The 24,255-nt window shown below is 38.6% G+C and overlaps 1 protein-coding gene across 10 annotated transcripts in view; it reads left to right on the top strand.

Annotated features, from left to right (window-relative positions):
- ARNTL2 (aryl hydrocarbon receptor nuclear translocator like 2) overlaps positions 1-24,255 on the top strand; it is a 192,497-nt gene that overhangs the window by 85,003 nt on the left and 83,239 nt on the right. For 8 of the 10 annotated variants that reach the window (XM_021092159.1, XM_021092157.1, XM_021092153.1 and 5 more), the window contains 6 exons: positions 13,513-13,753; positions 14,240-14,346; positions 14,499-14,649; positions 16,018-16,076; positions 17,833-17,941; positions 21,567-21,645. In XM_021092159.1, coding sequence (XP_020947818.1) covers positions 13,513-13,753; positions 14,240-14,346; positions 14,499-14,649; positions 16,018-16,076; positions 17,833-17,941; positions 21,567-21,645 — 746 coding nt within the window. Of the gene's footprint in view, positions 1-13,512; positions 13,754-14,239; positions 14,347-14,498; positions 14,650-16,017; positions 16,077-17,832; positions 17,942-21,490; positions 21,646-24,255 lie in introns of those variants that run through there. The other 2 variants (XM_021092158.1, XR_002344063.1) reach the window with 2 other exon arrangements.

Here is a 24,255-nt window from a genome sequence, read left to right as displayed (position 1 = left end):
AGCTTAAACAACCTAACTTTACGTCTAAAGCAGCTCAAGAGAGAACAGACAAAACTTAAAGTTAGCAGAAGGAAAGAAATCATAAAGATCAGAGCAGAAAGCAGTGAAATAGAAACAAAGAAACCCATAGAAAAGATCAATGAAACGAAAAGCTGGTTCTTTGAAAAGATCAACGATATTGATAAACCCTTAGCCAGACTTAGCAAGAAAAAAAGAGAGAGGACTCAAATCAATAAAATTAGAAATGAAAAAGGAGAAGTTATGACAAACATTGCAGAAATGCAAAGGATCATGAGACAATTATATGCAATTATATGCCAATAAAACGGAAAACCGAGAAGAAATGGACAAATTCTTAGAGAAGTACAATCTTCCAAGACTAAACCAAGATGAGATAGAAAAGATAAACAGACCAATCACAAATACTGAAATTGAAACTGTGATTAAAAAACTTCCAACAAACAAAAGTCCAGGACCAGATGGCTTCACAGGCAAGCTCTATCAAACATTTAGAGAAGAGCTAACACCTCTCCTTCTGAAACTATCTCAAAAAATTGCTGAGGAAGGGACACTTCCAAACTCATTCTATGAGGCCACCATCACCCTGATACCAAAACCAGACCAAGATATCACAAAAAAAGAGAAAATTACAGGCCAATTTCACTGATGAACATTGGTGCAAAAATCCTCAACAAAATACTAGCAAACCGCATCCAACAATACATTAAAAGGATTGTACATCATGATCAAGTGGGATTTATCCCAGAGATGCAAGGATACTTCAATATCTGCCAATCCATCAGCGTGATGCACCACATTAACAAACTGAAGCATAAAACCCATATGATCCTCTCAATAGATGTAGAAAAAGCCTTTGACAAAGTCCAACACCCATTTCTGATAAAAACCCTTCAGAAAGTGGGCACAGAGGAAACCTACCTCAACATCATCAAGGCCACATATAACAAACCCAGAGCTAACATCACTCTCAGTGGTGAAAAGCTGAAAGAATTCCCGCTGAGATCAGGAACAAGACAAGGATGTCCACTCTCACCACTACTCTTCAACATAGTTCTGGAAGTGCTAGCCATGGCAATCAGAGAAGTAAAAGAAATAAAAGGAATCCAAATTGGAAAGGAAGAAGTAAAACTATCACTATTTGCAGATGACATAATACTATACCTAGAGAATCCTAAGTCTCTACCAGAAGACCGTTAGAGCTCATCCATGAATTTGGCAAAGTCTCAGGATACAAAATTAGCACACAGCAATCGACGGCATTTCTATACACTAACAATGAAAGAGCAGAAAGAGAAATTAGGGAAGCAATCCTGTTTACCATTGCATCCAAAAGAATAAAATACCTAGGAGTAAACCTACCTAAAAAGACAAAAGACCTGTACTCTGAAAACTATAAGACACTGATGAAAGCAGTCAAAGATGACACCAATAGACGGAAAGACATACCATGCTCGTGGATTGGAAGAGTTAGTATTATCAAAATGACTGTACTACCCAAGGCAATCTACAGATTCAGTATGATGCATATCAAATTACCAAGGACATTTTTCACAGAACTTGAACAAAATATTTTAAAGTTTGTTTGGAAGCACAAAAGACCCAGAATAGCCAGACATCCTGAAAAAGAAAAATGGAACTACATAGCAGCAGTCATCAAAACTGTATATAGTACTGGCACAAAGACAGACATATAGATCAGTGGAACAGGACAGAAAGCCCAGAATTAAACCCACACACCTGCAGTCAACTAATGTATGACAAAGGAGGTAAGAACATACAATGGAGAAACGACAGCCTGTTCAATAAATGGTGCTGGGAAAACTGGACAGCTACATGTAAAAGAATGTAATTAGAACACTCCCTAACACCATACACAAAAATAAACTCAAAATGGATCAAAGACGTAGATATAAGACCAGATACTGTCAAACTTTTAGAGGGAAACATAGGCCAAGCACTCTCCGACATAAACCACAGCAACATCCTCTCAGATCCACCTCTTAAAGTAAGGACAGTAAAAACAAAAATAAATGGGACTTAATGAAACTTAAAAATTTCTGCACAGCAAAGGAAACCCTAAACAAAACAAAAAGACAACCCACAGAATGCTAGAAAATCTTTGCAAATGTATCGACTGACAAGGGATTCATCTCCAAAATTCATAAACACCTTCTGCAGCTCCATACCAAAAAAACAAATAACCCCATCAAAAAATGGGCATAAGATCTAAACAGACAATTCTCCAAAGAAGATATATGGATGGCCAAAAAACACATGAAAAGATGTTCAACATCACTCATTATTAAGGAAATGCAAATCAAAACCACTATGAGATACCACCTTACACCTGCCAGAATGGCCATCATCAAAATGTCTACAAACAATAAGTGCTGGAGAGGGTGTGGAGAAAAATGAACCCTATTACACCGGTGGTGGGATTGTAAATTGGTGCAGCCACTGTGGAAAACAGTATGGAGATTCCTCAGAAAACTACACATAGAACTACCATTTGGTCCAGAAATCCCACTCCTGGGTATCTATCCAGAGAAAACCATGACTCAAAAAGACACATATACTCCATTGTTCATTGCAGCACTACTTTCAATAGTCAAGACATAGAAACAACCTAAATGTCCATCAGCAGAGGAGAGGATCAAGAAGATGTGGCACATATACACAATGGAATATTACTCAGCCATTAAAAGGAACGAAATACCGGCATTTTTAGCAACATGGATGGACCTAGAAATTATCATGCTAAGTGAAGTCAGACAATGAGACACTAACACCAAATGCTATCACTTGCACGTGGAATCTGAAAAAAGGACAGACTGAACTTCTTTGCAGAACAGATGCTGACTCATAGACTTTGAAAAACTTATGGTTTCTAAAGGAGAGAGGTCGGGGTGTGGGGGGATGCTGGAGGTTTTGGATGGAAATGTTATAAAGTTGGGTTGTGATGATCATTGTACAACTATAAATGTAATAAATTCATTGAATAATGTTAACAACAAAAAGAGGTTAAAGCCAAAAAAAATAAAATAAAATAAAATAGTAACCAACAAGGATCTATTGAATATCCCAGGGAACTATACTCAATATTTTATAATAACCTGTAAGGGAAAAGCATCTGAAAAAGAATGGATGCATATATCCATATGTCACTTTGCTATACACTGATAAAAGTGAAACCGTCAAGACAGGTCATAACTTTACTCATTTTTTAGTGATATGAGTGACTTTGCTGAAATAGTAATTTTTAATACTGGAAGATTTTGGGGTTTTTTTTTTGGCTTTTTTTTTTTAGGGCCACATGTGGAGGTTCCCAGGCTAGGGGTCTAATCAGAGCTATAGCTGCTGGCCTACACCACAGCAACAGCAACACCAGATCTGAGCCATGTCTGCGACCTACACCACAGCTTGCGGCAATGCCAGATCCTTAACCCACTGAGCGAGGCCCAGGATCAAACCCGAAACCTCATGGTTCCTAGTTGGATTTGATTCCACTGGGCCATGCCAGGAACTCCGATACTGGAAGATTATTTACCCAATTATTTGGTGGTATTCACTGTTTAACAACTGCCTTTAAGTTAAATCTTCATTTAACATTTTGTTCATTGCTTTATAGGTCAGGAAAACAAACAATAGATCAAGCCCCAACTTAGCTTTGCTAATTTCTTTGATGTAAATAGTCACCCTGTGGCTAATTTCAAGCTACCAACATGAAGTCATTGAATGTGGAGTAAGGAAGGGATATACAATAACACACAATTATATGGTATCATGTTCGAAAATTTTTTTCAGTAAACGTTTAGTAAGTGCACACTGTGGGCCAAACACTATTTTTTTTTTTCGGTCTTTTTTCTTTTTGCCTTTTCTAGGGCCACTCCCATGGGATATGGAGGTTCCCAGGCTAGGGGTCGAATCAGAGCTGTAGCTGCCAGCCTACACCACAACCACAGCAACTCAGGATCCGAGCCACGTCTGCAACCTACACCACAGCTCACGGCAATGCCGGATCCTTAACCCACTGAGCAAGGGCAGGGATCGAACCTGCAACCTCATGGTTCCTAGTTGGATTCATTAACCATTGAGCCATGATGGGAACTCCCCAAACACTATTCTATATGCTGGAGCCAGAACAGTGAACAAAACAACCTTGCTGAGTGATTAGTGCTATGAAGAAAAAGAAAACAGAATAAGACATTAAATTTAGAGCCAGATCTTAAAACACTTCTTCACAGTGTGTTAAAACATGGTTTTATACAATCACAAAGCATAATTAATTATACTGATTAAGTGCTATGTATTATAATTTTTACAGAATAAAAAAATTCCCACTAATAAAATTTGTTCTAAAAACATTATTTTTCATCTTTTCTCTTATTTAAAATTTTAGTTTTGTGTTTATAAAACACATATTAGTACCAAAGTAGGTGTATATAATTTATATACATGACGGGTGCTTGCAGGTTTTTTTATGGCATGCAAAGCAAATAATGTTTGAAGGTCATTACTTAAGAGATTAGAGAAAGAACAGATGAGTCTCAAGAAGCCCATAGGTACATCTCTGCACCTTTAATAAAGACTCCTAACCTAATAGTGAGGAAGAATGTTTGTATGTTGTATTAGGTTCTGAGGGAGCTACGTGACCATTGTCATCACTGCAGTTAACTCATGAAGTACTAAATCAGACACCTTGGGTCTGCCCTCCTAAGACCACAGGAAGGCCAAGTCATATAGACCAACTGAAAAAAGCTCAGGAAACCTGTCGAAGGATCTGTTTCCCCATAAGGCAGACCCTACAGGATGATCAGTGGAGATATGAAAGATTTAAGAGGGCATCTTGGTGATATGCTTCTCCACCATAATGCCAGTTTATTCCTGAATTGAGACATGCCCCAGATGGAAGAGAAGATTGGAGCCTGTCAAGCCTGTAGCTCAGGCACCTGCCCAGCCTCCCTGGAGGCTTCCCAGACTCAGATCTCCAACACAGAATACCAGCAGCAGCAGCACCAGACTACCCTGCTGGAAGGAAGGGAGCATGCAAGCCTATCAGCAGATCCTAGAGGCAACACCTCTTTCCAGGAAACCTTCCCTGACACCCTCCCCTTTCTGGTTGGCTTGAGTTTCAAGTACCCACTTTTGGTAATCCATTTATAATCCTGAGCATCTTCCATATTTACTGCCCTTTCCTCACTGTATTGAAATTTTATTATTATTTTAATATTTGCTTGCCTTACTAGACCGAGACCTTCATTTCTCCTTCCATGGTGCCCAGCACATAGCAGATCCTCAGACATTTATTGAAGCAACACATGACCATCCTCTTGCCCTTTGTTCCTGATTCACTCAACGTACGATTGCACTTCAGTCTATAAGAACAGTGAACAATCCAGTGAAATGAGCTACCTCATCATGCTTTTGTTCACCTAAGAAGCAATTTAAACTATTGCTTAAATTGCATGCAGAAGTTCCAGGGCCAGGGATGGAACTCAAGCCACAGCAGTAACAATGCTGGGTCTCTAACCCATTGCTCCACCAAGGGAACTCAAACTATTTTAAAAGATTTTACTCCTGGATTTCCCTACATGGTTCAGTGGTTAAAGAACCCGACTAGGATCCATGAGGTTGCGGGTTCAATACCTGGCCTCACTCAGTGGATTAAGGATCTGGCATTGCCGTCAGCTGTGGTATAGGACAGATGTGGCTGTGGTATAGGCCGAAAGCTGTAGCTCCAATTTGACCCCTAGTTTGAAAACTTCCATATGCCATGAGTGTGGCCCTAAGAAGCCAAAAAAAAAAAAAAAAAAAAAAAAAAGATTTTACCCCAGGAAATTTCTAGCAAATACTGTGGGCTAAATTGTGTCCTCTAAAATTCATAAGTTGAGGGCCAGTGTGGTAGTATTTGGAGATGGGAGCTTTGGGAGATAATTAGCTTTGGGTGAAGTCATGAGGGTGGGGCCCTCCAGATGTGATTGGTGCCCTTATAAACCAGAGGGTCTGCTGTGAGCACGCAGGCAGATGGTAGCTATCTGCAAGCCAGGACAAGAACCCCCACCAGAAACTCAACTATGCTGCCATCCTTGTCTCAGAATTCCAGCCTCCAGAATTAAAAGGAGGTAGACATCTGTTGTTTAAGCCCCTCAGCCTGCAGTGGTTTGTTATGGGAGTCCCAACTAAGACAGCAAACAGCTTGGGTCATCTTCCCTAACATAATTCTCTGCAGTGGGAGCTAAAGAAACCTGGGCCTTGCTGAAAATAACTCTATGTTGATTAAATTGGCCTTTGATAATCTGACTTGAAATATGGAACTACAAGTCACAAATCAATGATAGGTACCTTGTCTGCGCTCTTTCTTCTATCACCTTAGATTTTTCCTTTCCTTTCAAATTCTAGGACAGCACATGACTGAATATGTATGTATAGTCACTCACTGATAATGATCTTAAAAGAATAATACTTTCTGTGTCTGGTCTTTCAAAAGATATCAAAAGGAAAATGAGATGTCCCTGTGAAACCACATGGTACTGTGATAGCATTCTGAAGCAGTCTTGTAAATATTAAATTTTAACCAAAAGCACATGTGTATAGTCATAGGTTTAAAAAAAAATCTAAGCAGCATTCTTGAAGAATATAATAATCAAACCTTATTCCTTCCATGTAGTTTCTAAAAGGATTTTTTTTTTCCTGGCAGCACCAGCAGCATGTGGAAGTTCCCGAGCTAGGGACTGAACCCATACCATAGCAGCGACCTGAGCCGCTGCTGTGACAATGTTAGATCCCTCACCCACTGCACCACAAGGGAACTCCATATATGTTTTTATTTAATATCATAAATTTTAGAGATTTCTAGAAGAGGCAGGGAAAACTTTTTTCCTTTGAAATAAACATCAATAATCCTCCTGCAAAAATACAGATATTTGAAGAATATCTGGTAAATGGTCAATGATAGCCAATTTCTAGCTGAATTCTGAGATGAGCTAAAGGAATTAACATATCTTTAAGTCCCTCCAGTGCTTCAGGTACTTATACTAGTTTCTGCCTTACAACAGCCATGCTGGTGGATAGGTTCTAGGATGGAGTAGAAAGGGCCTGGGCTCTGAATTCAGTAGGGTTTTAATGTCAGGTCTGCTCCTTAATAACTCTGGGACCTTAGGCAAATTCCTTTCCATATATGGAAAATGGTATTATGGACTGAATTGTGCCTCCCCAAAAATTCACATGCAGAAGCCCTATGTGTAAATGGGGCCTTTAGAGAGGTCAGTAAGGTTAAGTGAGGTCCTAAGAGCGGGGCCCTAACACCATATGACTGGCATCATCATAAGAGGAGGAGGAGACAGCAGGGCTGCACAGGCACAGAGAGAGGCCACATAAGGACACAGTGAGACATCGGCTGTACACAAGCCAGAGAGAGGCCTCGGGAGAAACCAGACCTTCCAACACCTTGATCTTGGACTTCTAGCCTCCAGAACTGTGAGAAAATAAATTCCCGTTGTTCAAGCCACCCAGTTTGTGGTATCTTGTATTGCATATGGCAGCCGGAGCAGACCAATACAGTGGGTGAAATAATAGCACTCTGTGTGACTTGGTTAGGATTACATGGGGCCAAGGCAGTGCTTGGCTCCTAGGAAGCACTCAATACGTAGAGGCCCTGATTTGTGGCTCAGAAAGAAGAGAAGGAAAATAAAAGAGCGAGAGGAGAATCAGTAATTATTTAAAATCCGTATGCCCAGCACTTTGCCTAAGTACCTACTTTAATCTGGGTAACACTCCTGTGCAAACCATCCCAGTCTCTTGCATGAGAGAACCCAAGCCTGAGAAGTTTCTGTTACTTGTCTGAAGTCACATTGGAAGTGGCAATATCAGGAGTCTGGCTTTAAAAATCTGTATTCTTTCCACTCTGCCTGGCCACCTACTGGGGTAGTTTCCTAGATGCCAAAGGTGATTAATGAAAGAAATGCATTCTAGATGATTTCTGCAGCAGACACACAGCCAGGGGGTGGCTCGTGCTGCAGAAACCCACACATGGATATTCGTGCCCACACCACGCTGAGCCACACAGATGCCTACAGTCAGAGTCCAATAATCTTTTCAAAAAGGACTTTTTTAATCTGCTCAGTTATGGGACCAAGCATTCACTTAACACACGCCATACTCTGTGCCAAAGGCACGAGGCCAACTTGGCCTAAGGAATGGTGAGGGCACGTGTTAGTCATCAGCATGGCCCTTCCTCGCAGTGAAAGAGTTGGAAGTTGGGGAGAACTGTGTGTGTAGACAGATGCCTGGAGCAGGATAAGGTAACCACCCATAGAATGTAAACCTGATTGGCCACGTGGACGACTTCCCACTCGTGAGACACTTTTGTATTCCACGTTAACCAAAGGGAGTGTCGGTCAAGTGAAATGATTGTACTTTGCATATAGTTGCTACTAAATTGTTCTTTCCGATAATTAGCCAGTGGCACTCACCTTCTGTTAAGACGGCTCCCTATTAAGGAAGAAAGACTGTAGTTAATAAAGATGTTTTTCTTCCCTTTTTACCATAGCATGAGAGTTACATTTCAATTTTTAAATTATTGGTTAAGACTATTTTTTAGAGCAGCTTTAGGTTTACAACAAAATTGAGAACTACAGAGACTTCCCATTTACCACCTGCCCGCACATGTATAGCTTTCCCCATCATCAGCATCTTCCATGCGGAATGCCACATATATATTTTTTAAACCAAGGATAAAAGCTGCCTTGACACATCATAATCATCCAAAGTCCATTAGTTTACCTTAGGGTACACTCTTGGTGTTGTACATTCTGTGGATTTGGACAAATGTATGGTGACATATATCTATTGTTCTAATACCATACATAGCATTTTCACTGCCCTAAGAACCCTCTGTGTTCTGAATATTCATCTCTCCTGAAAACTGCCCCAGCAATCACTTATTTTTTGTCTCTAGTTTCTTTCTTCTTCTTCTTCTTTGTTTTTGTTTTGTTTTGTCTTTTTTGGGGCTGCACCTGCAGCATACAGAGGTTCCCAGGCTTGGGGTCAAATCAGAGCTGTAGCTGCCGGCCTACACCACAGCCACAGGAATGCCAGATCCTTAACCCACTGAATGAGGCCAGGGATTGAACCCACAACCTCACGGTTCCTAGTTGGATTCGTTAACCACTGAGCCACACAGGAACTCCCTCACCTTCATTATATTTAAATTTAAAAGAAGAAAGGAGTTCCTGTCGTGGCTCAGTGGAAATGAATCTGAATAGTATCCATGAAGATATGGTTTCCATTCCTGGCCCTGCTCAGTGGGTTAAGGATGCTGCATTGCCATGAGCTGTGGTGTAGGTCGCAGAAGTGCCTTGGATCCCAAGTTGCTGTGGCTGCAGCATAGGCTAGCAGCTGCAGCTCCAATTTGACCCCTAGCCTTGGAACTACGTGTGCCGCGCGTGCAGCCCTAAAAAAGACAAATAAAGAAGAGAAACTAGGAAACACCCCTTCTTATGCTAATTGAAAATGAATTTAGGATTTATAGAAAGGCTATTTCTCAAAATTGGCCATGAGTCACTCAAATGGGGCTTTGTTATATTTGGGTATGTTTGAGATTTTCCATAATAAAAAAGTTTTTTTAAAAACATTATTTCTGGGAGTTCCCATTGTGGCTCAGTGGGTTAAGAACCCAACATAGTCTCTGAGGATGGGAGTTCAATCCCTGACCTTGCTTAGTGGGTTCAGGATCCAACATTGCCGAAGGCTGTGGTATAGGCCAGCAGCAGCAGCTTCAATTTGACCCCTAGCCCAGGAACTTCCATATGCTGCAGGTGTAGCTGTAAAAAGAAAACCAAACCGATCAAAAAAAAAAAATTATTTCTACCCTGATTCTAACATGAATGTCATGGATTCAAACTTTCAAAAAGCTTTTACGACAAGGATAAGATTGCTCATGTATCTCCATTGTGAAATCAAAGGCTGATGCATGATGGATGACTGTTACCAAATAACTTAGGTATTTCTTCCATGTATTGTGGGAAGATAATGAGTAATTCCATTGGCTTCTTGTGCAAGGGTAGCAGATGCTGTCAGAACCTCATGACATCTCCTCAGGCCACTTGGCTTCCAGGGTCCAACAATTGTGACTCTCTGCTTGACCTCTTTCTCTGGTCCTTAGAGACGGTTCTGCCTGCACCCACTGACTCAGGGAAGCTGACAGATAAATATCCTCGCTCTCTTTTGCTGAGGCCCTTCAGGCCACATAACTCTGAGGTTCTCGTCCTCCATATTTTCCCAGAATGCCCCTAGGCAATTTAGCTTCAGTTTCCTAAGGTCGTGACTTGGAAAATGTATCTATCATGAGCTTCTTTGGCTTCCCCATCTCACTTCCCTACTAGAGTTCCCTGGAAGCACCTCTCAAATATACTTCCTGTACTTGAATTCTTGTCTCAGGATCAGCTACTGTGAGAATTCAAACTAACCAACAAGATACCAGGTTGAGAGACCTAGCCTGCAACTGGTGGAATAAAATTTTCATAAAGAGATGTCCTATAAATTAAGGCAGTGTTTGGGTTAATATAGATTTTTTTTCTCTTAAAATCATGGAGTAGATTGCACATGAATCTACCCTGTGGAGCTGATATAAATAGCTAGTTTGGTGAGGATTGGGGCCTATGACCCCAATATTTAGGTACAAGTCTGAAGAATTCTTGGAATAAGAGGATATTTAATGGAAATATTTTTAACTTGAGCTAATCAATCCAGTGGGTAAGAGTCCATCAGTGGATGGAGTTATGCAATCCTGACTAGAAATCTGCCAACTGAATAGTCAAGGTGAGAATCGAAGGACTGATTAAGTTGGAAATTGTTGGTCACCCCATTGTTAGAGAAGAATTGAAGTAAAAGGCTTAAGTTCTATGCGAGATTCCATATATAAATGAAAAACATTTTTCAGCCTATATTTTCAGTTGAGCAGAGTATTTTTAGTATCACTTGTAAATTTGCAAGCATCATCAGAAATACCTAAGTATATAAGCCTTACAAAGTTATTTTTTTATGGAAGTAACTTCAGTTTACAGCACTATTAAGTGTCATGTGAACTACATTATATTTCTAGTTCTGTATACACTACAGTGTGCTTCCCACCAAAAATTTAGTTTCCATCTGTCACCATAAGTTGATCCCCTTACTCACTTTGCCTTCCCCTCTTCCCCTGCCCCATCTCCTTCTCCACTTCACAGGACCATTTATTGAGGTCCTGTCACCTGCCAAGCTGTGTGCTGAGCCTCACACCCACTATCTCACTTGGTCCTCTCAGTAACCCTGTGAAGTAGGACGTGTTAGAACCCCCACTTTGCAGAAAAGTAAACTGAGGCTTGGGAGGTTACCCCCCTGCCCAAGGTCACACAGCTAATACTTGCCCGAGCAGTGTGGGACCTTGGGCCTCCTTGGTGCTGGTAATCCCCACTCTGGTAATCCCCACTCTGTTCTCTGTATGTATGCGTTTGTTTTTGTTTGGTTTGGTTGGTTCATTTGTTTTTTGCTTTTATATTCCACATAAGTGAAATCATATGGTATTTGTCTTTCTCCATCTGACTTATTTCACTCAGCATCGTACCACTCATGTTGTTGTCAGTGTAAGCCTTGTAATTTTCAGAGCCATCTAGTTTTGTTAGTATGAATGAAAACCTTATATTTATGCTTATCTCAATTTTTAATTCCTTTAAAGTATCTTGGATGTTGGGTAAGGTAAAGGGAGGAGCCCAGATTTCTTATTGAACTACCTAAGTTGATGGTCGTGCCACTCAACAGGAGAGGGAATAACTGAAAAAGACTTGGTTTGGAGTTGGAGGAGATAGGGACTTGTAATTTAAGGCATCTGTGGCCTGCGGAGGGGCTGACAAGGACTAAACTCTCTGTTCCCCGCATTATCCTCCAGCCACTTCCCCATCAGAGACTATGCTTCAGTCCCCTCTGTCTGCTTGCTCTTGACTCTGTTTGTACTGGCTGTTCCCTCTGACTGAAACACTTCACCCAGGGAGCTCCTGTTTGAACAGCTTCCATGACAGAGGTGACTTCCATGACTACCATCAAATACCACCAAATTAGTGGTTCAGAAAGGGCGCTCTGGAGCCAGCCTGTCTCCATCCTTCTCTGCTGTGACCTTGGCAGTAACTCTCAGTTCCCGAAGATAATAGGGTAGTATTAGACTCTCTCATAGGACTATTAAGATTAAATGAATTACACAATTAGAGCACGTAAAACAGAGCATGGCACATAAAATGTTCTCTACATCATTGTTATTACTACTAGTTGCCATCTTATAAGATATCATCTTCCATTAACATTAAAAAAAATGATTTGTAATAGCAGTCTTACCAAGTAGTGCCAATTTAAAACAAGGACTGTTCTGTTTTTTTCTAAATCTTATCACAAGCAACTGTTTTAAGTAATTTTTACCAGCTTTCTTCCCCCTTTTTAAGTTTTTTTTTTTTTTGGTAGACTGCCATAATCTCTATATTGCCTATCTTTTATACGATTATGTTTTCTTAAGCATTTCCCGATATTCAAGCATATGGATTATTTCCAGTTTTTTATTTTTCTGGTTGGATGTATTTGACAAGCTTTTTTCTTGTGAGTTAATTGAGATTTTTCTAAAAAGTGAAATCTGAGTCAAATTTTATTTTTGCACATTGTATTATAAATGTCTCTAAATGCTTTTATAGACTATTATAATCTTATGTATCTATCAACCATTATAAATGCTAACATAAGAAATTTAAGAATATGCACATAATTGTTCTTTAAATTTGTGAGAATAAGTTAAACATACCAAAATTTAAATAAGCTAAGAGCAAGGAAGCATGAAGTTTATTTTTTTCTAACGTACAGATTATAACTTAAAAAATTCTCTTGGCAATAATGAAATAGCTGTAGACCTATTTAAACTGAAATTAAAACAATCATTTTGATGTGGTACATAATAGTTTAGTTCTTAAGAAATATAAACCATTAAGTATAAAGTTGTTGGGAGTTCCTGTTTTGGCGCAGTGGAAATGAACCCGTCTAGTATCTATGAGGATGCTGGTTCAATCCCTGGCCTTGCTCAGTGGATCAAGGATCCAGCATTGCCATAAGCTGTGGTGTAGGTCACAGACTTGGTTCAGATCCCATGTTGCTGTGGCTGTGGTGTGTGCCATCAGCTGCGACTATGATTTGACCCCTAGCCTGGGAACTTCCATATGCCGAAGGCGCGGCCCTAAAAAGCAAAATAAATAGATAAAGTTGTTAAGTAAATATGATTGATGATTTTTTTCAACACAGTCCTATTCTCTTTTCATATTTAGCATATGTAAAGAATATTTCATAGCACAATTATAACTACTGTAAATGTCAATGTAACAATTTTAAGAATTTATTCATAATGATTCCAAAGCTTTTAAACTGTTTTTTCAGTTTTAAGGAGATATAACTGACAGTTGCTCTTTTTTTAAACCTTTGAATTAGATTACAGAAAATTCTGTACTGTTCACTGCACTGGTTACTTAAGGAGCTGGCCTCCGAATATTGTTGGAATGGAAGAAGAAAGGGATGCTAAGAAAGACAGTCGTAATTTTACCTGCCTTGTTGCCATTGGAAGATTACATCCATATATTGTCCCACAGAACAGTGGAGAGATTCAAGTGAAGCCAACTGAATTTATAACCCGTTTTGCAATGAATGGAAAATTTGTCTATGTTGATCAAAGGTAAACATTTATGCCGCATAGTGATTAGAGTTCAATGGGATATCTAAGGCTGTTAAAGATGTGGCTTAGTAGCTCTGCTGGATTTTTTTTTAAGGCTTTAGAACAGCAAATAAAGTTTAAATGAAAAAAGGATATGCATATATTAGTAAATTTGTTCAAGCCAACTTGTAAACTTGAAATATTTATTAGCCAATGGTGCAGAAATGGGGTGCCATCTGTGGACACAATTTTATCAGTGAATGGTAGGAATAACATGGCCTGGACTGAGTGGGAGGCCCCTGGAGTAGCCTGGTGCCTGGGTGTCTATGCTACTTTGCAGCTCTCCTCTAGGTCTAGGGCATCCAAAGGGAGCCCAGTGATGCAAATGGGTTATTCATCCTCTGGTCCACTTCTCTACTCCCCTGACCAGGTATGGACCTATAGTATAGGATTCTGGAAGGGAATTCATTCACCAATTCTGAACTTTATTTTCAATTTAAAAACCAGGGCAACAGCAATTTTAGGATATCTGCCTCAGGAACTTTTAGGAACTTCTTGTTATGAATATTTTCATCAAGATGACCATAGTAATTTGACCAACAAGCACAAAGCAGGTATGCATTGAGTGGGGTCTGGTTTTGGTACTTTCTAATTACAGCTTCAACTCTTAATTTTCATTCCTGTGAAATCTGAAGCTTGAATTAATCCCTAACGGATTGATTTATATAGTGGTAGACTGTTGTGCTGATTGTCTTTTCTTGTTAAGTTCTACAGAGTAAAGAGAAAATATTTACAGATTCATACAAATTTCGAGCAAAAGATGGCTCTTTCGTAACTTTAAAAAGCCAGTGGTTTAGTTTCACAAATCCTTGGACCAAAGAACTGGAATATATTGTGTCTGTCAACACTTTAGTTTTGTAAGTAATTTTTTATGTTGTTAAGACCTTTATATTAATTTCAAATTGAGTATCTTTGTTTCCCTCTTTTCCTCTTGCTAAACCATTAAAACTGTATGATCCTCTGGCTTTATAACTTGAGTATAATGCCATTTGCAGCAACATGGATGGACCTAGAGATGATCACACTAAGTGAAGTAAGTCAGAGAAAGACAGAGACCACATGATATCACTTATATGTGGAATCTAAAAAAAGATACAATGAATGTATTTACAAAAAAAGAAATAGACTCAAAGACATAGAAAACAAACCTATGATTGCCAAAGAAGAAAGAGGGAGAGAGAGAAATTGGGAATTGGGGATTAACAGATACACACTCTTTATAAAATAAACAAAGGCCTACTGTACAGCATAGGGAACTATATTCAATATCTTGTAATAACCTATAATGGAGAAGAAACTGAAAAAGAACACACAAACACACATAGATAAAACTAAATCACTTTGCTCTATACCTGAATTACTATAAATCAATTCTACTTCAAAAAAAATCTGTATGATCCTCCAGCTTTATAACTGAGTATATGTTTTGAGTGATTCATTCACTGTTCTTTGCTGTTAGTTCTCAGAATTAAGCTAAACATTTGCCCTTCTGTAATAAATTCCTTTTGGCTTAGTATAAAATATGACAGTAAATGCATTTATTCAGGCAATGTTTCCCCCTACCTTTCATGGCTTTCTCTTGTCCTTCCAGAAAACACTCTGGATATGGCTTAATACTATTTATAATTGTAAGAAATTATTTTGCCCTCAACATCATTTTTGCATGTCCCCTCATTTAAGCCTTGGGACTTCATGTGCTTGTGCAAAAGAGCTTGGCTGAGTGATGAGCACAAATCCAGCCCATTCACTGCTTCCCAAGCCCTGGTCTATGGCCATATGGCCTGAAGGAAGAACCAGCTTTCCCTGATTTGCTCAATATGCTAGCATGGCCCTGTTCCAAGTATCATTTTTTCTTTCTCTTTGAAACGGCTAAGGTTTCATCAAACCAATTATATTTCCTTATCTACAAAACTAAGTTTAAAAAGACTCCCCCAAATCTTAGTAGCTTTACAGAAGTATCCTCTATAATTTTTTACTTCTTATCATTAGTATTCAAACTGAGAGATTGTCATTGTGAGAACATGTATTATGGTAATACGGCATCTAGCAAGAGCACTGATACTTAGCACATCAATTCCTCAATCTCTGGTAGTGACATTAACAGTATGGGCACATAAAACATAAATGGGTCAAGAACTGATCATTCAAATACATGGAGCTAAATGTAGTTGCTTTAACAATTTTCTTCACCTTAAAAAATCCCCTATGGTGTTTCTTAATTCTAGGGGACATGGTGAGACTGGAAAAGCACCATTGCTTTCTTGTAGCTGTCAATCATCAGAAGGTAAGTTTAGCTTTGGTGATGGAGAGTTATTATAAGACTGTTATTACCAAGTTACCATCTTTTTCTGTCTTGGAGAGAGAAAATTCTCAAGGTCAAGTTGAAAAGACTTCAGTCAGTTGAGTTATCCTCCTCAGAATTCCTTTAGTTACTTTGGCCACATTTCTTTTTTTGTCTTTTTGCTATTTCTTTGGGCCGCTCCTGCGGCATATGGAGGTTCCCAAGCTAGGGGTCCAATCGGAGCTGTAGCCACCGGCCTACGCCAGAGCCACAGCAACGCGGGATCCGAGCCGCATCTGCAACCTACACCACAGCTCACGGCAATGCCGGATCGTTAACCCACTGAGCAAGGGCAGGGACCGAACCCGCAATCTCATGGTTCCTAGTCGGATTCGTTAAGCACTGCACCACAACGGGAACTCCTGGCCACATTTCTATTATGATCTACATAGTGTTGCAATTAGTTGTTCACTTCCTGCCTCACCGCTTGACTGAATCCTTCAAGATTAAGAATGGTGTTTTTCCCATTGTCAATCTCCAGCAGTGAGCGTAGTTCCTTGTACATTAAGGCACTCAAATATCTGGTGGACAAATTAATGAAAAGCATTAAGGGGGATTTCTCTTAGTTCTTCACCACAGGGATAGGTTAATGTATTTTTTTGTATAAAGAAAAACTAAAATATTAGGAAATATAAAAATATTATTCAGCCATTAAAAAAATGAAATATCACCATTTGCAGCAACATGGATGGACCTAGAGATTATCATATAAAGTGAAGGATTAGGGGAAGATAGCTATCATTTATATGTGGAATCTGAAAAAAAACAACAACAACAACAAAAATAAATAAACAGTACAGGAGTTCCTGTCATGGTGCAGCAGAAATGAATCCAACTAGCAGCCATGAGGATGTGGGTTTGATCCCTGGTCTCGCTCAGTGGGTGGTGGGGGATCCAGCATTGCAGGTTGCAGACACAGCTCGGATCCCCCATTGCTGTGGCTGTGGTGTAAGCTGGCAGCTGCAGCTCCGATTTGACCCCTAGCCTGGGAACTTCCATATACCTTGGGTACAGACCTAAAAAGCAAACAAAACAAAATAAAACAAAACTGTACAAATGAACTTATTTACAAAAGAGAAACAGACTCCCAGACATAGAAAACACACCTATAGTTACTACAGGAAAGACGGGGGGAGGGATAAGTTAGGAGTTTAGGATTAACAGATACACACTATTATATACAAAATAAACAACAAGGATTTATTATATAGCACAGAGAACTATATTCAGTACCTTGTAATAACCTGTAATGGAAGGTATAGGTTATCTTATAGTAGAAGAGAATCAGAAAAAGAATGTATATTTGTACATGTATGTGTAACTGAATCACTTTGCTGTACACCTGAAACGAACACAGTATTATAAATCACCTATACTTAAATAAAAGAAAAACATAAAGTCATAATACTCTGGCTTTAGTGTGGAGGTTAAAGTGGAAAGGAACTGTCTGTACTCAAGGGTTACAGGTCATGATCGAACCCTCAATGGCTTTCCACATATTTGATTCACATCATTCTTCATAAGCATCTTAAAACAACATGAATTATGTTTGAAATGAATATTTCTAACATTTTAGGATGCAGCTAGTCTATTTCTTTTAAAGAGGGAAATAAGAAATATATTTGAATCAAAAGATATTGACCCAAGTTACACACTTTTTAAAGTCCTTGGTTGACTTTTTCTCTTTGTTATTTTTTAGGATCCTCTAGACAGTCCTGTATTAATGTGCCTGGAATGTCTATGGGGACAGTACTTGGTGCTGGTAGTATTGGAACAGATATTGCAAGTGAACTTCTGGACTTACAAAGGTAATGTTATTGCTGCAAATACTTTCACAAGTAAAATTGTCATCATATTGACAAAACTGTATTAAAAAAACCAATAGGTTTCTTAAATGCAAACGATGACCAGTTCAATAATATAATGGAAGAGAAGATCACCTTTACAGTAGCAACTAAATTTGGAAAGTCCTTTGTAAAACATCACACAAAATCCAGATTTCATTAAGAAAAAAAATGGATAAATTTAATTGTATAAAAACTCAATTTAAACATAACCGAGACCATTAGAATTAACAAGGTTAAAAGACAAATTATAAATTAGAATGTATGTGTATTTCATATAATGAAATGCACTAATTATCTTAACATAGGAAGAGCTTTGTAAGGTAAAATTAATGAATTTTATGTTATATTAAACTTTCTATATCATAAATTTTATGTTAACTTTATATGAACTTTATGTGTAGTATAAAGAATAAAGTTATTAAATAAATTTTTCAAATACCTCAATTATAAAAAAGGTTGAAGAGAGGATATGAATAGAAGAAAATAGAGGAAAAACTTTAAAACTTGCTCATCCCCACTCTTAGTTAAAATTATATGTATACAAAATTAAACAATCATGAGAACCTTTTTTTCATTTAGGAGTTGTCAAAGATTTGAAGGTTCGATAGTATTGGTGAGAATATGAGGAAACAGTGTATCTTACACTGTCCATGGGGTATAAACTAGTGCAACCGCTTCAGAGAGCAATTTGATATCTCCCATCAAAGATATAGGTATATATAATCATAGAGTCAGCAACTCTACTCCAGGAGAAAATATTTTTACACAACCACACAAAGATCCATGAACAAGACTGTTCCTTGCTGCACTGTTTACAGTAGTGATTTAAATATTGAAATATTTGGAGTTCCCATCATGGCTCAGTGGTTAAAGAATCCAACTAGGAACCATGAAGTTGTAGGCTCGATCCCTGGCCTCGCTCAGTGGGTTAAGGATCTGGCATTGCCGTGAGCTGTGGTGTAGGTTGCAGACGCGGCTCAGATCTGGCATTGCTGTGGTTCTGGCGTAGGCTGGCGGCAACAGCTCCAACTAGACCCCTAGCCTGGGAACCTCCATATGCTGCAGGTGCAGCCCTAGAAAAGGCAAAAAAAAAGGAAAAAAAATTTTAAATATTTATCACAACCATAACTTATTATGGCATATATCCATACAATGGAGTACTCTGTAACAGTTAAATATTAGGTAGCTCTATTTATGCCAATATGGAAAGAGTTTTGTATGGTTACTAGAAAAAAGCACAGTAGTAGAACAAAAGAATGACATGTATAATAACCCACTTCTATAAGACAAAAGAAAGGTATGTGAGGAATGTGTGAATATGTGTATATATGGGCCCATAACTGCTCATCTAAAACCCTTTAGGCCAGATAGGTTTCAAACTCAGAATTCCTCTGGATTTTAGAAAGACAATGTTTTTGAATTCAATTTTTAAGAGGTATGCGTGATAACCCCCAGAAAACAGTTAAATCATGGGTAACACCGCATAATCAATTAAATTAGTATTTCTGGAATGAGAAGTGTCTACAATTTAAATGGTGAACGGTCTGGGAGGAGAGGGGATGTATGAGTTTGGGTTAAATATATTTAATAAGATTAGAAAAGAACAATTACGGAAGTTGTTTGGTGAGTGTATGATATTTCGTTACATTTTCTACTTTTATATCTGTTTGAAGTTTTCCATAATAAAAGCTTAAAAATGTATTTCTGGATTGAATTGTAAATGTTTGTACTAAATAGGGCAAAGTTTGACCAAAAGATTATCCCAAGTAGGATTAGAGTCCAAATTCCTTCATATGCATGTAGATATTTCTCACATCGTTTGCTGAAAAAACTGTCCCTTCCCCATTGAATGGTCAATGAAGTTAATTTGACCATATATGCTGGAAGGGCATCATAAAGAAAGTGGAAATGAGCCAGTCATTGCTAGATGGGTATCATTAGAATGTCCAGGATGCAGAATTCCTGTCGTGGCTCAGCAGTAATGAACCCAACTAGGATCCATGAGGATGCAGGTTCGATCCCTGGCCTTGCTCAGAGGGTTAAAGATCTGGTGTTGCCATAAGCTGTGGTATAGGTTGCAGACACAGCTCAGATCCTGCATTGCTGTGGCTGTGGTTCAGGCCAGCAGCTGCAGCTCTGATTCAGCTCCTTGTCTGGGGACCTCCATATGCTGTGAGTGCAGCCCTTTAAATAAAAAAAAGAATGTCCGGGATGTAGTGGGGAGAGCTTTTATGTATGGAGGCACCTCAGCCAGTGCAGTGGAGGAGTGTGGAAGAGAGTGTGTTGGTTTTACCAAACATGGAGATTCATTGAGAAAGGAGTCAGATTGCTGAGCAACTGAGTTTTAACTCAAAGGGACTTTCAACTAAGTTGAAGTCAACTAGTGGATGGACTTAAATAGCAAATTTCTGCCCAGTGGACTAATACAAAGAAAGTCCTATTTCAGAAGATTAATCAGTGCATGGTAGGAGGTATAGTTTTCATCTTTAAGACTAATTGAGCTGGAGGGGATTTTAAACCATGAACCGCAGAATGGGAAGCCAGCCAAGCTATTTATGTTGACTGCCCTATGAAAAATCCTCAAGTGATGTCACCAATCTTTTTATCTATGTTTCCTAACTAATTCATTTCATTCCTCAGATTTAATTTCTCCCTCTATAACTTCTTATCAGCTGCCTTCTTGGGAATACATAAGGACATAAAGTTATGTTTATGCCAGAATCACATAATTGAGCATTTAATAATATATGACACTGTCAGTTTTACACAGTCTTGAAGAGACTTATGACCAAAGCATATGATTATGTTTATGTCTTTATGTATTCCATTGATATTTGTATCTGGGGATGACTTATTATAGTAAAAATATGACACATTTGGAGTTTCTGTCGTGGTGCAGTGGTTAACGAATCCGACTAGGAACCATGAGGTTGCGGGTTTGGTCCCTGCCCTTGCTCAGTGGGTTGACAATCCGGCATTGCCGTGAGCTGTGTAGGTTGCAGACGCAGCTCAGATCACGCGTTGCTGTAGCTCTGGTGTAGGCTGGTGGCTATGGCTCCGATTAGACCCCTAGCCTGGGAATCTCCATATGCCTCCAATGTGGCCCTAAAAAGACAAAAAGACAAAAAAAAACAAAAAACAAAAAAACCCCCACATTTTCCACTTCAAAAAAAGGGTTTCAGGATGTTAGGAAATTTTATTTTACTCTTAGTTCTGCTTTTCATGTATCTTGATAAGGAATAGATTCTTGATGTGAATGCTTATTTTGAACTGTGTCATCATTCCATTATTTTGCCACATGCTGTATTAAGACAGGTAATGTGATTTACTTAAGAGCTTTCACCTCAGAGTTTTATGTTGCTATTTACTATAGAATGTTTTCAGCACTGCGTAGTCAAAAGTAAGTTTGGCACAGAATGAAAAATAAGTTTGGCACTGAACGAGTCAGTCTGATTATGAAAATTGTCATGATATTTCATCTCATGTTCCTCCCTGTATTTTTACCAGTAGATTATGTATTCAGAGGAGAAAGTTTTTCTGAAATATATATAGACACATAAAATGTTTTATGTGTCACTTTTTGAAGGTTACAGTCTTCATCATCCCCTGATGATTCAAGTCCAACAGATTTATTGAAAGATACTCACACCATAAACTGCAGGAATGTAAGTACCATCGTAACTGATAGTATTCATGAAATAAATAGACAAAAAATTTTTTTCCACCATGATTGTTTCTTTTGAGAAAAAAAGCCATCCTGTAAAAAAATGAAGTCTTTCTAGCTAGGCTCATAATTTTTAGGAGGCAATGTACAATAGTAGTTAAGAGTGAAGTCTCTGGCAGAGGAATGGATAAAAGAAGATATGGTACATATATACAATGGAATATTACTCAGTCATAAAAAATGAAATAATACCATTTGCAGCAACATAGATGGACTAGAGAGTATCATACTAAGTGAAATAAGTCAGACAGAGAAAGACAAACATCACACAATATCACTCATATGTGGAATATAATTTAAAAATGATACAAGTTAGAGTGCTGCTGTGGTGTGGGTTACAAATCCAACTGCAGCAGCTCGGGTCACTGTGGAGGCACAGGTTCGAATCCTGGCCTGGAGCAATGGGTTAAAGGATTTAGTGTTGCCACAGCTGTGGCATAAATCGCAGCTGTGGCTCACATTCAGTTCCTGGCCCAGGAACTTCCATATGCTGCAGGTGTGGCCATACAAGTTTTTTTTAATGATACAAATGAATTTATTTACAAAACAGAAACAGACTCACAGATCTTGAATTCAAACTTACAGTTACCAAAGAGGAAACATCAGGGGAAGTGATAAATTAGAGGAGTTTGGGATTAAGATATTTACACTACTATATACAAAATAGATAATCAACAGGGACCTACTGTATAGCACAGGGAATTCTACTCAATATTCTCTAATAACCTATTTGGAAAAGAATCTGAAAAAGAATCAGTATATGTATATGTATAAATGAATCACTTTGCTGTGCACCTGAAATGAACACAACATTGATAAATCAACTATACTCCAATGTAAAATAATTTTTTTTTTTAAAAAAAGTCAAGTCCCTGAAACCATTCTTTCTGTGTCCAAGTTGTGATTTAGACACTTACTGCTTGGGTAACCTCCTGTTTGTTATTTGAACTTTGCCCCTCAATTTCCTCGCCTGTAAAACAGGGATTAATAATAGCACCAGTCTCTTGGGGTGGTATGTAAATGAAGTGATTTAATACACAAACAAAAACTTCGCAGTGCCTGGGACACAATATGTGCTCAATAAACCATAGCTATTATTATTGTTATTTTCATAGATTGCAATTTGGTGGATTAAATGTACTCTTTATGGTCTGGAAAAAAGTTCAAAGGGTATAAGTTACAAATTAGATAGTACATACTATTTAATTCAGTTGAACAAATACTGTTTAAAGTGCACTGTTGCATATACAAAAATGACTAAACATAGTACTGAATATCTGACTCACATATCATTACTTAACTCCCATACAGTATAATTCTGATATATCTCACACAACAGAAAGCTCTAAAGTAGGTATATAAACTAAGTGGTATAACAATATAGGAGAAAAGAGAAAATAAATCTGACCAGGATCAAGAGGGAACTTGAAAATATCTTTTTTATACTAATATAGACTTTGGACCTAGTATTTTCAAGATTTATTTATATATTTAGCAAACGTTTATTTGGTACCCATTTTATCCGAGACAATAAACTAGAAACAGGGATTTAAGTCCTTGTAACACAAAAATCTCCAAGTAGTGTACATTAAATAGGCATTCTGTGGTAAAGTTCATCAATTTAATATGATAATATAGGTAAATGAGGGTTTTCTTGTTTTTTGTCTTTTTAGTGCCGCACCGGCGGCATATGAAAGTTCCCAGGCTAGGGGTCTAACTGGAGCTACAGCTGCCGGCCTATGCCACAGCCACAGCAACTTGGGATCCAAGCCACGTCTGCAACTTACACCACAGCTCATGGCAACACTGGATCCTTAATCCACTGAGGGAGGCCAGGGATCGAACCCACAACCTCATGCTTCTTAGTCAGATTTGTTTCCACTGTGCCACGATGGGAACTCCTTTTGTTTTTGTTGTTGGTAAATGAGTTCTTGATGAGATGCATTGAGGATTAGATTGTTTGCCCTGTAACTAATTAACAGTATGACAACTTGGTAAAAGTCTCCAGTTTAATCCATTCCCTACTCCAAAGCAGTATTTCCCATTGTAGTTTCATATGAAGGGTAGTTTTACCATCATTTTCTTTTTCTTTTGACAGCTGCACCTGTGCCATACAGAGGTTCCCAGGCTAGGGGTCTAATTAGAGCTGCAGCTGCAGGTCTATGCCACAGCCATGGCAATGCCATATCTGAGCCACATGTGTGATCCATGCTGCAGCTTGTGACAATGCCAATCCTTAGCCTACTGAGTGAGGCCAGGGATCAAACCCACGTCTTCATGGACACTATGTCAGGTTCTTAACCCACTGAGCTACAATGGGAACTCCCCGTTTTTTAAAATTGTAATAGCTTTTCCTTCTTAATCCAAAACTTTTCCTTATATATATAATTCAATTATGGTTGTGAATAATATGGGGGCTTTGGAATCAAGTAGACTTGGGTTAGAATCATGGCTTCAACATTTTGGGCATCATACTAGCCTCTTTAGACCTTAGATTCTTGACCTCCCAACATTTGTAGCATGAAACAAGGTGATGCTTGTGGAATGCTTA

This window comes from Sus scrofa, chromosome 5 (assembly GCF_000003025.6).
Source record: "Sus scrofa isolate TJ Tabasco breed Duroc chromosome 5, Sscrofa11.1, whole genome shotgun sequence".
Taxonomy (NCBI): domain Eukaryota; kingdom Metazoa; phylum Chordata; class Mammalia; order Artiodactyla; family Suidae; genus Sus; species Sus scrofa.
Note: the sequence above shows the minus strand (reverse complement) of the source record. Positions and strands in the feature narration are given on the sequence as shown.